General features: G+C 45.2%; 1 protein-coding gene across 1 annotated transcript in view; it reads left to right on the top strand.

Moving 5' to 3' along the window:
• Positions 1–16,638, top strand: part of LOC120981927 (V-type proton ATPase subunit S1-like) — a 122,697-nt gene that overhangs the window by 26,498 nt on the left and 79,561 nt on the right. The window contains exons 2-3 of the mRNA XM_040411730.1: positions 9,419–9,542; positions 9,992–10,060. Of these exons, the coding sequence (XP_040267664.1) occupies positions 9,419–9,542; positions 9,992–10,060 (193 nt within the window). The remainder of the gene's footprint in view (positions 1–9,418; positions 9,543–9,991; positions 10,061–16,638) is intronic.

Below are 16,638 nucleotides of genomic sequence, written 5' to 3'. Positions count from 1 at the left end.
GTAGCCCCGCAAAAAAAATAGAACATGTCCTATTCTTGTCCGTTTTAGGCATTGTTACAATGGATCTGCAAAAAAACGGATGGCATACGGATGTCATCCGTTTCTTTTTGCGGATCCACAATTTGCGGACCGCAAAACACATACGGTTGTGTGCATGTAGCCTTAGTCTTACAAAGCAAAATAGACTAACGAGGAGCAAAGGCCTCCAAAACAGGCGCAATTTCAGTAGTAAATGTGGCTAAAAAAACAAGACTGTCTAAAACTGCAATTTTTTTTAGACTTTGAACAGGCGCAAACACTTTAGTAGGTGCCCCTATATGTTTTATGCTATGCATTCATAGCGATATAGTGCTACATATAAAAAGTAGTCCTATTAGGAATCATTTTGAATTTGATTGTGCTAGAAATATAGTTTAATAACTCAAGGATCTTTTTATAATGAATTATCCTTTTATCATTTGATGATTTACATTAATTAGATTATGACATTTTTTGAATTGCGCCTTTGATAAATGCAGTATACTGTGTGCATTCACTGCTTGCTAATATAACCTTGTACCAGAACGTCCCTTTGCATTTTGTTTCTCTATAAATAGGCTGTATTTATGGAAAGCAAACCCTATTGAAGATAAAGGTGGTTGAGTTCTCCACCTGGTGCAGTGAACGCTACCCGAGAGCTCATTCCAGGCAGTTTATTCAGCTTTTGACTTGTCAGTGTTTACATGTCAACGGAAGGGCTGGAGCTGTGTAACTAGTGTACACATACAAAGTTCATGGTCCAGACCAGCGCTGGCAACGTAACAGTGGAAAGCCCTGACAGGTGCACTTCTCAGGTCATCAGCTGAGTCAGCTGCTGCAATAGTGTTGCTATTCAACTGCATTAACTTGTGAATAACTTCAGTAGTGATCATTTTATAATCAAGAAAATTGTACAAAAGTCCAGCTTAGATGACCTGTAACTTTCAATTAGTTTTAGTTTCTCTTTTTTTATGATGTTTTAAGTTGTCCAGGTACTCTCTGCTCTGCACTGATGAGGGGTAATCACTACAAAACAGCTGTCTGCAGATGAGATGCTGGCTTATTTATTATCCAAGTCATGTCTCAAGGCCTATTTAAAGGGTGGAACATTGACTTATAGGATAGCTGCCTCACATCTAGTGGCATTAGAAGCAGAGCTTGTTAAGGGCTCATTTGCATCCGCTCTTCCCAGAATTCCAGAGGAACATGTATGGCCTATAAGTCTCCTCACACCGACTAAGGCGTTCTCTCCCCAAGGAGAGATAGTACCCACCAAATCCTGACTTAGGCTCTTACAAGTTAAGCCACTACTCTCAGCCAGAGGCAAAAATATAGTTTCTCAGATTACAGTACTACTGTACAAGAGATTATCTCCAAAGTGATCTCATTAGAATAATAATCTTAAACTGGGACTGGCAGGTGAGCTCCTTCTCAGGCAGCGCCACCAGCATCCTGTTACTGGGGCAACAAGGCCGTCCTAACGTGACTTCCTGGTATCAACCCCTGGCTTGATATTGTTTCGGGTTATTATTCTCTGATTTTGTCCTGTCTGTTGCGACTGGTATTGGCTATGGCGCAATTTGGTTACTGATTTGCGTTTCATGACTATGCGTTTTGGTCTCTCCTGGTCTGACCCGGCTTTTCTGTTTCTGATTTGGTACTAGTCAGTTTGGGCCGATCTGTCACTAGTGTATTCATCTAGTGTTTGCATCTCTCCCTTCTTGTATAGGAGGGATTGTCGACCAGTTGTGGGCCATCATCTAGGCTGGATTGTGCAAGTAGGTAGGGACAATGGTTGGGGTAGCTCAAGATGTCAATAGTCCCTACCATGACAAGTAGGTAGAACACTTGTCCAGCCAGAGGAATGTATCTGAATATTACACATCCCTCTCACTGTCCAGCACTGGGCAAGAAGTATTACAGAGAAGACAGATATTGTACAGCATATTTAACAGTTTAAATGTATGTTTGAAGAATGTAGTATAGCTAAAAGGTGACAATTATTCTGTTTTTAAATGTGTTACCAGTCGGCATGTCAGTGATCACATTTTACTTCCTAGGGAAAAATGTTTCAAAAACACATCTGATGACAGAAATTGTCTGGACATTCAGAGATCTTATTGATTTCAAGACAAGTGGTGCCTTCAGAAACAAGCACATTGTTTGGCACAGTGCGAGAGCATGCTGCGTTGTCAGTAGAAAGTATATACCAGCTTATTTACAGTACATGGCCTCATGCACACGACTGTATGTATTTTGCGGTCCGCAAAAAACAGATCCGCCAAAAATACGGATGACGTCCGTGTGCATTCTGTATTTTGCGGCCCCTAATAGAACAGTCCCATGCTTGTCTGTAATGCAGACAATAATAGGACATGTTCTATTTTTTTGCGGAACGGAGGACCCATTGAAATGAATGGTTCCGTATACGGTCCGCAAAAAAACCAGAACGGACACTGAAAGAAAATACGTTCATGTGCATGAGGCCTCAGAAAGATATCCAATATGCTTCAGCCTTCTCTACTTCAAAACCACCTCATATGGCCTACAATTATCACCTTTTCATTTAGGTTTAAGGATGTGGGGTAATGCTCACAAGGTGCTTTCTGTGAGTCAGCATAATTATATTTATTGCATAAAATTCTTATTTTCTCTTGTATCAATAAAATAGCCATTGAAAATTTTTGTAAAAAAGACATTATAACTATTTATACATTATGGTGGCTCAGTGGTTAGCACTGGTGCCTTGCAGCGCTGGGGTCCTGGGTTCGAATCCAACCAAGGACAATATTTGCATGGAGTTTGTATGGGAACGGCCATAGGAGGAGGAGGAGAAGAGGGCAATTATACACCGAGTAAGGACCTTCAGTGGGAGGAGCTCCAGCGCTGCTTCTACAAAGTGCCGCAGTTGTGAGTAGCCCTAGGTCTAATGAAAACATTCAGTACTGCTCTGGGGCCCCTTCTGAGCTCGGGCCCCGAAGCAGTCGCTTCCCTGATAGCTGAGCCACTGTATATGGTGTATTTATGTATGTTGCATATATATGGTGTATGTATATGTGAACATGTGTCGTGACGCCGCGTGTCCGCCGTTGAGTAGGGAACCTGTTGTTAAAAATTTGAATCCCACCCCTGGTAGAGAGGCCGGTGCAAATGAGTGCCAATAGATATGTTATCATCCTCTGGCGCTTGCACTGCCCACAGGCTTTTTGAGTGTAGTTTTCCCTGAGAGGATATGACTGCTTTCTATGTCCTAGGGAAATTGTAAGACTCTTCAGTGTCACCTCCAGTGACCTCAACTTACATTTCACAACTCAGTCCATTTTTCTCCTGATATATTGTGTTGTGCTTCAACCATTCACACACTTTTTTTCAGCATTGTTGATTGCAGGCAAAACTAAATCCCATTGCATTTTGCAAGCATATTGGAGGATTTTTTTTTTTTACATTTGGGCTACATTTGAAACCCTACAGAGAAGAGCTATAGGAAAAGAACCAGAAAAAAAATGCCACGTGCTACATCTGGCTGGAGCCTTTTTGAACGAGAAGGAAACACATTTGGAAAGCAATGTATTTGAATCCAGCATTAAAGGAGTTCTGTCACCAGTAACCGCCCTATAAAACTGTTTACATAGACACATAGCTGAGGTTCACCTGATTAAAACGCTGTTCTTCTTTTGTTGATCCGATGCTCCATTCCCAAGTTATGATCATTTTTCCTTTGGTGCAACAAGGGCGTCACCATTGCTCTTGTTACACCCAAGCTCCACTCATTTCTGTGGCTAGTCCCTCCCTGGCTGCTTTGCCACTGCCTGGCCCTGTCAATCAAAGCAGCGAGGGAGGGGTTGGCCAAAGAAATAAGTGGAGCTTGGTGGGTAACAAGAGCAATGGTGATGCCCTCATTGCACCAAAGGTCTAATGTGCATATTAAGAAAAAGTATCAGAACTTGGGAACTCAGCCTTGGATCAACAAAAGAAAAATGGCTTTTTAATCAGGTGAACCACAGCCATGGGTCTATGGAAACAGCTGAACACGGAGAGCACTGGTGACAGATTCCCTTTATGGCAATGTTACCATGCTGTTGTGCAGTCAGACGTGGTTTAAAACATACCATGCTGATTTTCTATATACAGAAAACAATGTTTATTCTATATACACCTTAGGGTGCAAAGTGCCCAACAGGGCTTTTCTAAGCTTTCTAAGGGTCCATTCACACGTCTGTATGTGTTTTTGCGGATCAGCAAACTGCAGATCCGCAAAACATGGACACCGGCAATGTGCGTTCCTCATTTTGCGGACCGCACATGGCTGGCACTCTCATAGAAAATGCCTTTTTTTTGTCCGCAATTGCGAACAAGAATAGGACATATTCTATTTTTTGGCGGAACGGAAGTGCGGATCCGGAAGTGCGGATCTGCAAATGCGGATGCGGACAGCACATTCCGGCCCCATTAAAAATGAATGGGTCCGTACCTGTTCCGCAAAATTGCGGAACGGATGCAGACCCATTTTTCAGACGTGTGAATGGGCCCTAAGAGCCCGAGCCAGCCTATTCAGTGAGCCCAAGCCTGCCCAATCACAGAGCCTGTTACCTCCCCCCATGTGCTTCTAACTGCCTGTGATGTCACCGATGCCCTCCCACCTTTACTGGTCACACCGCCTCCCCGCTCTCTGCCTTGGCATGCTCATCACAGTGTATAGTAAGGGCACTGGCCTCACTATACGTGCTGCACATGCGCAGCGCCGCTGATATCTTCACTGTGAGGCTGCAGCGCTCCCACAGTGAAGATACCAGATGAGCTGCGCATGTGCATTAAGTATAGTGAGGCTGGTGCCCTTACTATACACTGTGATGAGCATGCCAAGGCAGAGAGCGGGGAGGCGGTGTGACCAGTGACGTGGCAGGCAGTTATAAGGAGAAACCCTTATAAGCAAATCATGTGTCACCATTAGAGCTGCTTTCACAGATAAACTCTATATATTGATTTCTGCAGCACTAAATATTATACCCACTATTAAAATAATGGACCTGCCATCATGAGCACTGGCTAGTAAGCCCTGAAAGATTGCTGAGAAGAAAGTTGTTTTAATGTAATTACTGCTAATACTGTGACAGCAATGCCAAGAACCGCATGTTAATAGAAGAATTCATTAGAGAGTTCTGTCTTATTAACCTTACTATTTATTCCCAGCTGCACAGTAAATGTCATAGTAAACCATGGCAATATGAACCAGTATCGTACAAATGCCAGTTTGTCTTCTGTCCACGCGAAGGCTGTTATTTCTGCCGTTTGTAATGAGATTTGCTTCAGCTAGTGTACTCAGACTAGACGACTGGAAGCTGCATTTTACGTATTCCGACTGGCACTATGGGCTAACAGTATTTCTAGTACAACTACCGTAATCATCTCTATACTGTATCTTGCACTTTTGCATTGAGTGCAGAAGATCACCAGGAGATCCAGCAATATAGAAAGACCAAGTGTCACCAAAAACATGGGGGACACTTATGAAGACCGGTTGATTTAAATGCTGGTCTTTGTCCTTCGTTCGCTGGCGGTTCATCCGCCTAAATTATGTACAGGTGCTGGTGATAGGGAGAGAGCTGGAGCAAAAGGACATATCCCCTGAGTTTTGATAGGGAGAGAGCTGCAGCAGAAAGGGCACATCCCCTGAGCTGTGATGGGGAGAGAGCTGCAGCAGAAAGGGCACATCCCCTGAGCTGTGATAGGGAGAGAGCTGCAGCAGAAAGGGCACATCCCCTGAGCTGTGATGGGGAGAGAGCTGCAGCAGAAAGGGCACTTCCCCTGAGCTGTGATGGGGAGAGAGCTGCAGCAGAAAGGGCACTTCCCCTGAGCTGTGATAGGGAAAGAGCTGCAGCAGAAAGGGCACATCCCCTAAGCTGTGATAGGGAAAGAGCTGCAGCAGAAAGGGCACATCCCCTGAGCTGCACATATCTCCCTATCACAGCTGTGATAGGGAGATATGTGCAGCAGAAAGGGCACATTCCCTGAGCTGTGATGGGGAGAGAGCTGCAGCAGAAAGGGCACATCCCCTGAGCTGTGATAGGGAAAGAGCTGCAGCAGAAAGGGCACTTCCCCTGAGCTGTGATAGGGAAAGAGCTGCAGCAGAAAGGGCACTTCCCCTGAGCTGTGATAGGGAAAGAGCTGCAGCAGAAAGGGCACATCCCCTGAGCTGTGATGGGGAGAGAGCTGCAGCAGAAAGGGCACTTCCCCTGAGCTGTGATGGGGAGAGAGCTGCAGCAGAAAGGGCACTTCCCCTGAGCTGTGATAGGGAGAGAGCTGCAGTAGAAAGGACACATCCCCTGAGCTGTGATAGGGAGAGAGCTGCAGCAGAAAGGGCACTTCCCCTGAGCTGTGATAGGGAAAGAGCTGCAGCAGAAAGGGCACATCCCCTAAGCTGTGATAAGGAAAGAGCTGTAGCAGAAAGGGCACTTCCCCTGAGCTGTGATGGGGAGAGAGCTGCAGCAGAAAGGGCACTTCCCCTGAGCTGTGATAGGGAAAGAGCTGCAGCAGAAAGGGCACATCCCCTAAGCTGTGATAGGGAAAGAGCTGCAGCAGAAAGGGCACATCCCCTGAGCTGCACATATCTCCCTATCACAGCTGTGATAGGGAGATATGTGCAGCAGAAAGGGCACATTCCCTGAGCTGTGATGGGGAGAGAGCTGCAGCAGAAAGGGCACATCCCCTGAGCTGTGATAGGGAAAGAGCTGCAGCAGAAAGGGCACTTCCCCTGAGCTGTGATAGGGAAAGAGCTGCAGCAGAAAGGGCACATCCCCTGAGCTGTGATGGGGAGAGAGCTGCAGCAGAAAGGGCACTTCCGCTGAGCTGTGATGGGGAGAGAGCTGCAGCAGAAAGGGCACTTCCCCTGAGCTGTGATAGGGAGAGAGCTGCAGTAGAAAGGGCACATCCCCTGAGCTGTGATAGGGAGAGAGCTGCAGCAGAAAGGGCACTTTCCTTGAGCTGTGATAGGGAAAGAGCTGCAGCAGAAAGGGCACATCCCCTGAGCTGTAATAGGGAAATAGCTGCAGCAGAAAGGGCACATCCCCTGAGCTGTGATAGGGAGATATGTGCAGCAGAAAGGGCACATCCCCTGAGCTGTGATATGGAGATATGTGCAGCAGAAAGGGCACATCCCCTGAGCTGTGATAGGGAGAGAGCTGCAGCAGAAAGGGCACATCCCCTGAGCTGTGATATGGAGATATGTGCAGCAGAACGGACACCCCCGATCTGTGACAGGGAGAGATACAGTAGAAAGGACACCCCTGATCTGTGACAGGGAGAGATACAGTAGAAAGGACACCCCCGATCTGTGACAGGGAGAGATACAGTAGAAAGGACACCCCCGATCTGTGACAGGGAGAGATACAGTAGAAAGGACACCCCCGATCTGTGACAGGGAGAGATACAGTAGAAAGGACACCCCCGATCTGTGACAGGGAGAGATACAGTAGAAAGGACACCCCTGATCTATGAGAGGGAGAGATACAGTAGAAAGGACACCCCTGATCTGTGACAGGGAGAGATACAGTAGAAAGGACACCCCTGATCTGTGACAGGGAGAGATACAGTAGAAAGGACACCCCCGATCTGTGACAGGGAGAGATACAGTAGAAAGGACACCCCTGATCTGTGAGAGGGAGAGATACAGTAGAAAGGACACCCCTGATCTGTGACAGGGAGAGATACAGTAGAAAGGACACCCCTGATCTGTGACAGGGAGAGATACAGTAGAAAGGACACCCCTGATCTGTGACAGGGAGAGATACAGTAGAAAGGACACCCCTGATCTGTGAGAGGGAGAGATACAGTAGAAAGGACACCCCCGATCTGTGACAGGGAGAGATACAGTAGAAAGGACACCCCCGATCTGTGACAGGGAGAGATACAGTAGAAAGGACACCCCCGATCTGTGACAGGGAGAGATACAGTAGAAAGGACACCCCCGATCTGTGACAGGGAGAGATACAGTAGAAAGGACACCCCTGATCTATGAGAGGGAGAGATACAGTAGAAAGGACACCCCTGATCTGTGACAGGGAGAGATACAGTAGAAAGGACACCCCTGATCTGTGACAGGGAGAGATACAGTAGAAAGGACACCCCCGATCTGTGACAGGGAGAGATACAGTAGAAAGGACACCCCCGATCTGTGACAGGGAGAGATACAGTAGAAAGGACACCCCTGATCTGTGACAGGGAGAGATACAGTAGAAAGGACACCCCCGATCTGTGACAGGGAGAGATACAGTAGAAAGGACACCCCTGATCTGTGAGAGGGAGAGATACAGTAGAAAGGACACCCCTGATCTGTGACAGGGAGAGATACAGTAGAAAGGACACCCCTGATCTGTGACAGGGAGAGATACAGTAGAAAGGACACCCCTGATCTGTGACAGGGAGAGATACAGTAGAAAGGACACCCCTGATCTGTGAGAGGGAGAGATACAGTAGAAAGGACACCCCCGATCTGTGACAGGGAGAGATACAGTAGAAAGGACACCCCCGATCTGTGACAGGGAGAGATACAGTAGAAAGGACACCCCTGATCTGTGACAGGGAGAGATACAGTAGAAAGGACACCCCTGATCTGTGACAGGGAGAGATACAGTAGAAAGGACACCCCCGATCTGTGACAGGGAGAGATACAGTAGAAAGGACACCCCCGATCTGTGACAGGGAGAGATACAGTAGAAAGGACACCCCCGATCTGTGACAGGGAGAGATACAGTAGAAAGGACACCCCCGATCTGTGAGAGGGAGAGATACAGTAGAAAGGACACCCCTGATCTGTGACAGGGAGAGATACAGTAGAAAGGACACCCCTGATCTGTGACAGGGAGAGATACAGTAGAAAGGACACCCCTGATCTGTGACAGGGAGAGATACAGTAGAAAGGACACCCCCGATCTGTGAGAGGGAGAGATACAGTAGAAAGGACACCCCCGATCTGTGAGAGGGAGAGATACAGTAGAAAGGACACACCTCCTGAGCTGCGAGTGTGAAATAAAACTAGCAGAGCAACTGGAGCAATGACTGGGGATATCTCTGGATCTATGTGAGGCACATTAATGCTGGGGTTACTCCTTTAGGAAAGGGCTACAGAGCATGTCTGTATAGCTGCTGCTGTGGAATCTACGTAATTCATTTCAGTTAGCAGTATTTGAGGCAGAATCAAATCAGGAAAGATAGTAAGATGATGTAGATTTGTTCTAAGGGTATAAGCAGCAAAACTGTAACCATGTCAGGTACTTACCTGTACACAGATACAGAAGTCAACCGTATAAAAAAAAAACACAACAAACAACAAGCATAAATAATGGGCCAATTAAAAAATTATTTTTATGGTTAATATTAAACTCAAGGAATTTTCTTATTTCAGCTCTTCATGGAGTACAGCGCCAACTGTAAATGCTGGACATATTACTACGAGGCAGGAATTTTATCAATTATTGCAGCAAGATGGTAGAACAGCAAGGCTCATTGTCATGTTTCTCCAAGACACCGTAAGTAACTTCAATAAGGGAGCAGTCTATGCAAAATGTATACACTTTGTTATGCACTGCCCCACCATGCCCTGCATACAGTGTTGCAATATTTCCGGATCTGTGCGTCCGCTCCGCACCATTTTATATCTTGAGGATTGTGGACCCAAAGGAGGACATCCCTGCGTCCGTCCAGGCACTGCGCCGGACGGAGGACAGGGAGCCTGAAAACCGGACTGTCCGGCCTAAAACCGGACGTCTGGCCACCCTAAGGTCCGCATCTGTGATATGGAGTGCACAGGGCCGGTGCCCGTATATTGCGGACCCCCTGTATGTGGGCCTCAGTGCAGGCACTGGGCACACACAGTCATGTGCATGAGCCCTTAAGCACAGAAATAATTACAAGTTTATCTATATCGTATGCACTTGTTTTGGTTTTCTCAGTTTCATGTTTTTTTCCCCATTTTTAGCTGAGCATTGATGACTTCACATACTACAGCACGTCATATGGTAATGAAAACCCACTGAATAATGTTCAGGTAAGTGTCTATAGGGTCTCTGTGTATGACAATACTGGGAGTCCTATCTTTTACCTCTGTCCATTGTCATATAAGCCATGGCTGACAGCAGTAAGGGTACTTTCGCACTTGCGGCCGAGTATTCTGGCAGGCAGTTCCGTCGCCGGCAATCCGGACGGAAACTGATGGCATTTGTCAGACGGATCCGGATGCCGATCCGTCTGACAAATGCATTGAAACACCAGATCCGTCTCTCCGGTGTCATCCGGAAAAACGGATCCAGTACTAATACACTTCAATGTAAATTAATGCTGGATACGGCATTCCAGCAAGTGTTCAGTCTTTTTGGCCGGAGAGAAAACTGCAGCATGCTGTGGTATTTTCTCCACCCAAAAAACGTAAAAGGGACTGAACTGATGACATCCTAATGCATCCTGAACGGATTGCTCTCCATTCAGACTGCATTAGGATAAAACTGATCAGTTTTTTTCCCGGTATTGAGCCCCTGTGACGGAACTCAATACCGGAAAAGAAAAACGCTAGTGTGAAAGTACCCTTACCTGACCCGGCTGGTTTGCTTCTTCCTGATCACAGCGTATGTACCATCTTTACCATCTTATCTTATCTTTTGAGAAAGGGTGGAATTGGCTGGGTTTTGCAAAGATTTGCTAGTATATTTGGAAAATTTCTGTGCTAGCAAGCTATGGCAACACGGCAACTTTTACATCACAATGTCGCAATGTTAAATCACAAGTGAACCCAGCAGGTTTGGATTCTTTGTGATTGCTGTGTCATAGTCATGGTAACTTTGCCTCATATATATGTGCCACCTATCACCCGATGAACGAGCCAACGCTCATTCATTGGGTGAGGGCATCTTTTATGTGACATAAAATCATGGCTTGTCAGCAGTAGATGGCCCTGTGTAAATATAAGTGTAATTAGGAATGTTCAGCCCGCAAACAATGAATGTGTACGGGGATGAGCGATCATGGTAACGAATGCTTGTCCCCATACAGAGGAGATGTAGAAGAGCTACATGTAATTTCTGCTCTCTCCACTGTTTCATTCCTGATACTTGGCTGGGCATGGAAAATTACTAACCCCTTGACAACCTCTAACGTACATGTATGGCAGAAGTTGTCACTTTAAGGCCCCTTTCACACGGGTGAGAATTCCGCGCGGAAGCAATGCGTGAGTTGAACGCATTGCACCCGTCCTGAATCTGCACTTCAATGGGGTTGTGCAGATGAGCAATGATTTTCACGCATAACTTGTGCGTGGTGTGAAAATCGCAGAATGTTCTATATTCTGCGTTTTTCACGCAACGCAGGCCCCATAGAAATGAACGGGTCTGCATGAAAATCGCAAGCAAATGCGGATGCGCTGCGATTTTCACACATGGTTGCTAGGAGATGATAGGGATGAAAGCAACCCCGGACCCCATTAAAATGTATTCATTTTATTATTTTCCCTTATAACATGGTTATAAGGGAAAATAATAGCATTCTGAATACAGAATGCTTACTAAAATGTGGATTGAGGGGTTAAAAAAGAAAAAAAATTAACTCACCTCATCCAATTGATCGCGCAGCTGGCATCGTCTTCTTGCTTCTTCTTTCAGGACCTGCAAAAGGACCTTTGATGACGTAAGCACGGTGAGCACGGTGACGTCAGCGCAGGTCCTGCTGAATGAAGATAGAAAACTTCTATTTTCATTCAGCAGGACCTGCGCTGACGTCACCACGCTCACCATGTGGCGAGCGCGATTACGTCATCAAAGGTCCTTTTGCAGGTCCTGAAAGAAGAAGCAAGACGACGATGCCAGCTGCGCGATCAATTGGATGAGGTGAGTAAAAAAGTCTAAAATATGAATGCCTATGAATGATTGCCATTTTTTGTTACTTCACCTGCACAAAAAAAATTATGAAAAGGGATCAAAAAGTCCCACACACTTCACAATGGTATCACTGAAAAAAAAGAGACCTCATACAGCTCCATACACATAACCAGAAAAAAGTTATAGGGGTCAGAATATGGTGATTAAAAGAAAAAAATGGAAAAAATTATATCTGCCCTTAAAGGGGTTGTGTCATCTCACACATTGGGGCCATATCGCTAAGGCCTATTGCACACGACCGTATGGCTTTTTCAGTGTTTTGCGATCCGTTTTTCACGGATCCGTTGTTCCGTTTTTTGTTTCCGTTGTGTTTCCGTTTCTGTTCCGTTTTTCCGTTCCGTTTTTCCGTATGGCATATACAGTATACAGTAATTACATAGATAAAATTGGGCTGGGCATAACATTTTCAATAGATGGTTCAGCAAAAAACGGAACGGAAACGGAAGACATACGGATGCATTCCCGTATGTGTTCCGTTTTTTTTGCGGACCCATTGACTTGAATGGAGCCACGGACCGTGTTTAGCGGGCAATAATAGGACATGTTCTATGTTAAAACGGAACGGAAAAACGGAAATACGGAAACGGAATGCATACGGAGTACATTCCGTTTTTTTTGCGGAACCATTGAAATGAATGGTTCCGTATACGGACCGCATACGGACCGCAAAAAACGGCCAGTAAGGCTCCATTCACACGTCCGCAATGTGTTTTGCGGATACACGGAGCCACGGATCCGCAAAACACGGAAAGCGGCAATGTGCATTCCGCATTTTGCGGACCGCACATTGCCGGCACTAATAGAATATGCCTGTTCTTGTCCGCAATTGCGGACAAGAATAGGACATGTTCTATTTTTTTGCGGAAACGGAAGCACGGATGCGGAAGTGCGGATCCGCAAATGTGGATGCGGACAGCACATTCCGTCCCCATAGAGAATGAATGGGTCCGCACCCTTTCCGCAAAATTGCGGAAAGGATGCGGACACATTTTGCGGACGTGTGAATGGAGCCTAAACGGGGGGAAAAAACGGCCGTGTGCAGGAGGCCTTTTTCAGTGTTTTGCGGTCCGTTTTTCACGGATCCGTTGTTCCGTTTTTTGTTTCCGTTGTGTTTCCGTTTCTGTTCCGTTTTTCCGTTCCGTTTTTCCGTATGGCATATACAGTATACAGTAATTACATAGCTAAAATTGGGCTGGGCATAACATTTTCAATAGATGGTTCAGCAAAAAACGGAACGGAAACGGAAGACATACGGATGCATTTCCGTATGTGTTCCATTTTTTTTGCGGACCCATTGACTTGAATGGAGCCACGGAACGTGATTTGCGGGCAATAATAGGACATGTTCTATGTTAAAACGGAACGGAAAAACGGACATATGGAAACGGAATGCATACGGAGTACATTCCGTTTTTTTTGCGGAACCATTGAAATGAATGGTTCCGTATACGGACCGTATACGGAACGCAAAAAAAGGCCATTAAACGGGAAAAAAAAACGGCCGTGTGCAAGAGGCCTAAAACAGAGCCCAAAAAGAGACCGAGAGCAGACTATGCATGCGTGGCCGCTCTCCATTTATTTCTACGGGATTGGCGAAAATAGTCGAGCATTTGCTTTGCTATTTCCATCAGTCCCTTAGAAGTTAATGAAGCGTTTGCGCGGTGGGTTTCCCATTCATTTTTATGGGACGTCACCTGGTAATTTTATTCTCCAGGTCAGTACGATTACAACGATACCCCATGTGTTTTTCTTGCATTTTAATGCTGGAAAAAAACTTGAAAATTATTTTTTTAATCCACTTTTAGTTTTGGCTTCAAAAACTGCAAAAAAAAAACGGATTCACTTGCCTTGCCCATAACCCTTTCCCGACCAGTACAGCGCTGGAGCGATGGGTAAACATGGTGACTACTCGCGCATGCAGTGGGTGCCATGGCTGGCGGGTCTCCGCAGAGACCCGCGGCTAATGACCGCAACCAGCAATAATGCCGATTGAGGTCATTAAAGCCTTTAGATGCCATGATCAAGTGTGATCACGACATCTAAAAGCTAAAAAAAACGGCTTCTTATCGGCATCCTCTGCGGCCAAAGAGGGTGCCGGTAATTGGTTTCACTACACTGGGTCTCTCTGAAGAGGTGCAATTCTTATTTTGGCCAGCAGGCCAACATAAGAAATGAGCAATTCTAGTACCATTATGGATCTATATGAAACATAATGGTACAGAATAAAAAAAAAATTAAGTCTTGTAGCCTCAAACATAGGTGACCGGAAAAATAAAAAAGTTATGGCTCAAGGAACTTGGGAAGAAAAATGAAAACGCAAAAATGAAAAAACCTCCGGTACCTAAGGGGTTCAAATTAGTAGCTAAATTGGTCTCATTCAAGTCTTGTTTCTACCTCTGCAGTCTCACCCAGCATCCCCTCCCTGACTTTCTTCTGCTACTGCCATAATCCTTTTACATCACTATCTCATCTAATTAATGTAAATTACCACTAAGATTATAATGTCTCTCAGGGAAGGTGGCCTAGTCTGTGTGCTGAGATAGTAGAGGCATAACTTCAAGTTGCTGAGACCTACTGCAAAATCTATAACAGGACCCCTTACCTACCATGTGCCATTTATAACCCTGGTGCCAGTATTTGGGCACCCTTATATACTAGAACCAGGTGTGAATGCTACGTCTAAGAAATGAGCAATTCTAGTACCATTATGGACCTATATGAAACATAATGATACAGAATAAAAAAAAAATGTGAGTCTTGTAGTCTCAGAAATGAGGTACAAAACCATAAAAAAAAGTTTTAAAAAAAGTAAAAAATAAAAAAATATAAAAATTTCAATTTCTGTAGAATAAAAAATAAATACATAAATACCAAAAAATATAAACATCATGGGCATCACCGCGTCCGAAAATGCCCGTAGTATTAAAATATAAAGATATTTTTCCAATAAGGCAAATGGCGTAACGGCAAAAAGGGTCAAAATGGCCGATTCCCTATTTTTTCAGCACTTCTCTTGCCCCAAAAAATTGTGATCAAAAAGTCACACACACTCCAAAATGGTATCAATAAAAACTACAGATTGTCCTGCAAAAAATTAGCCCCCACACAGATCAGTAGATTTGTGGGGTTTTTTTTCCAATTCCGCCCCATTTGGAATTTTTTTCCCGCTTTCCACTACATTGTATGGCATATTAAATGGTGTCATTAGAAAGTAAAACTTGTCCTGCAAAAAATAAGCCCTCATATGGATAGGTGACTGGAAAAATAAAAAAGTTATGGCTCAAGGAACATAAGGAAGAAAAATGAAAACGCAAAAATGAAAAAACCTCCGGTACCTAAGGGGTTAAAATTAGTAGCTATATTGGTCTCATTCAAGTCTTGTTTCTACCTCTGCAGTCTCACCCAGCGTCCCCTCCCTGACTTTCTTCTGCTACTGCCATAATCCTTTTACATCACTATCTTATCTATCTAATTAATGTAAATTACCACTAAGATTATAGTGTCTCTCAGGGAAGGTGGCCTAGCCTGTGTGCTGAGATAGTAGAGGCATAACTTCAAGTTGCTGAGACCTACTGCAAAATCTATAACAGGACCCCTTACCTACCATGTGCCATTTATAACCCTGGTGCCAGTGTTTGGGCACCCTTATATACTAGAACCAGGTGTGAATGCTACGTCTGCACCCTCTAAAGCTATACCCCTGGCTTGGTCTATTCTATTCTATGAACGCAGGGGCAACCTTGCAACGAGCATACATATTTATAACTTTTTGGAACTTTCACCCTGCTTGCATTAAAAGGAGTGCTTAGTGACACATAAACCAGATGGTGCATACAAAGATTTGTTTTGCATATACAGTCAGTAAAAAATAGGAATATGTTCATTTTATGTTTCCTTCTAATAGCATTTTAGTTTAGCTTTTGTGCTATATTCTATACCTGGGATATTGTGGGGGCAAAATAGTTAATTTACAAACATTGTCTACACTACAACACCAATGGTACAAGACGTGGTAAGGCTACTTTCACACCAGCGTTTTTGCTGGATCTGTCATGGATCAGCAAAAACACTTCCATCACGATAAGGCCTCCTGCACACGACCGTTGTGTGCACCCGTGGCCGTTGTGCCGTTTTACGTTTTTTTTTCGCGGACCCCATGACTTTCAATGGGTCCGTGGAAAAAACGGAAAATGCACCGTTTTGCAGCCGCATCCGAGATCCGTGTTTCCTGGCCGTGAAAAAAATAGGACCTGTCCTATTTTTTTCACGGCCAACGGTTCACGGACCCATTCAAGTCAATGGGTCCGTGAAAGAACACGGATGCACACAAGATTGGCATCCGTGTCCGTGATCCGTGGCCGTAGGTTAGTTTTTATACAGACGGATCCGAGGATCCGTCTGCATAAAAGCTTTTTCATAGCTGAGTTTTCACTTCGTGAAAACTCAGAACCGACAGTATATTCTAACACAGAAGCGTTCCCATGGTGATGGGGACGCTTCTAGTTAGAATACACTACAAACTGTGTACAAGACTGCCCCCTGCTGCCTGGCAGCACCCGATCTCTTACAGGGGGCCGTGATCAGCACAATTAACCCCTTCAGGTGCGGCACCTGAATGGGTTAATTGTACTATCATATCCCCCTGTAAGAGATCAGGGCTGCCAGGCAGCAGGGGGCAGACCCTCCCCCCCCTCCCCAG

Source organism: Bufo bufo, chromosome 1, assembly GCF_905171765.1.
Source record: "Bufo bufo chromosome 1, aBufBuf1.1, whole genome shotgun sequence".
Classification (NCBI taxonomy): Eukaryota; Metazoa; Chordata; class Amphibia; order Anura; family Bufonidae; genus Bufo; species Bufo bufo.
Note: the sequence above shows the minus strand (reverse complement) of the source record. Positions and strands in the feature narration are given on the sequence as shown.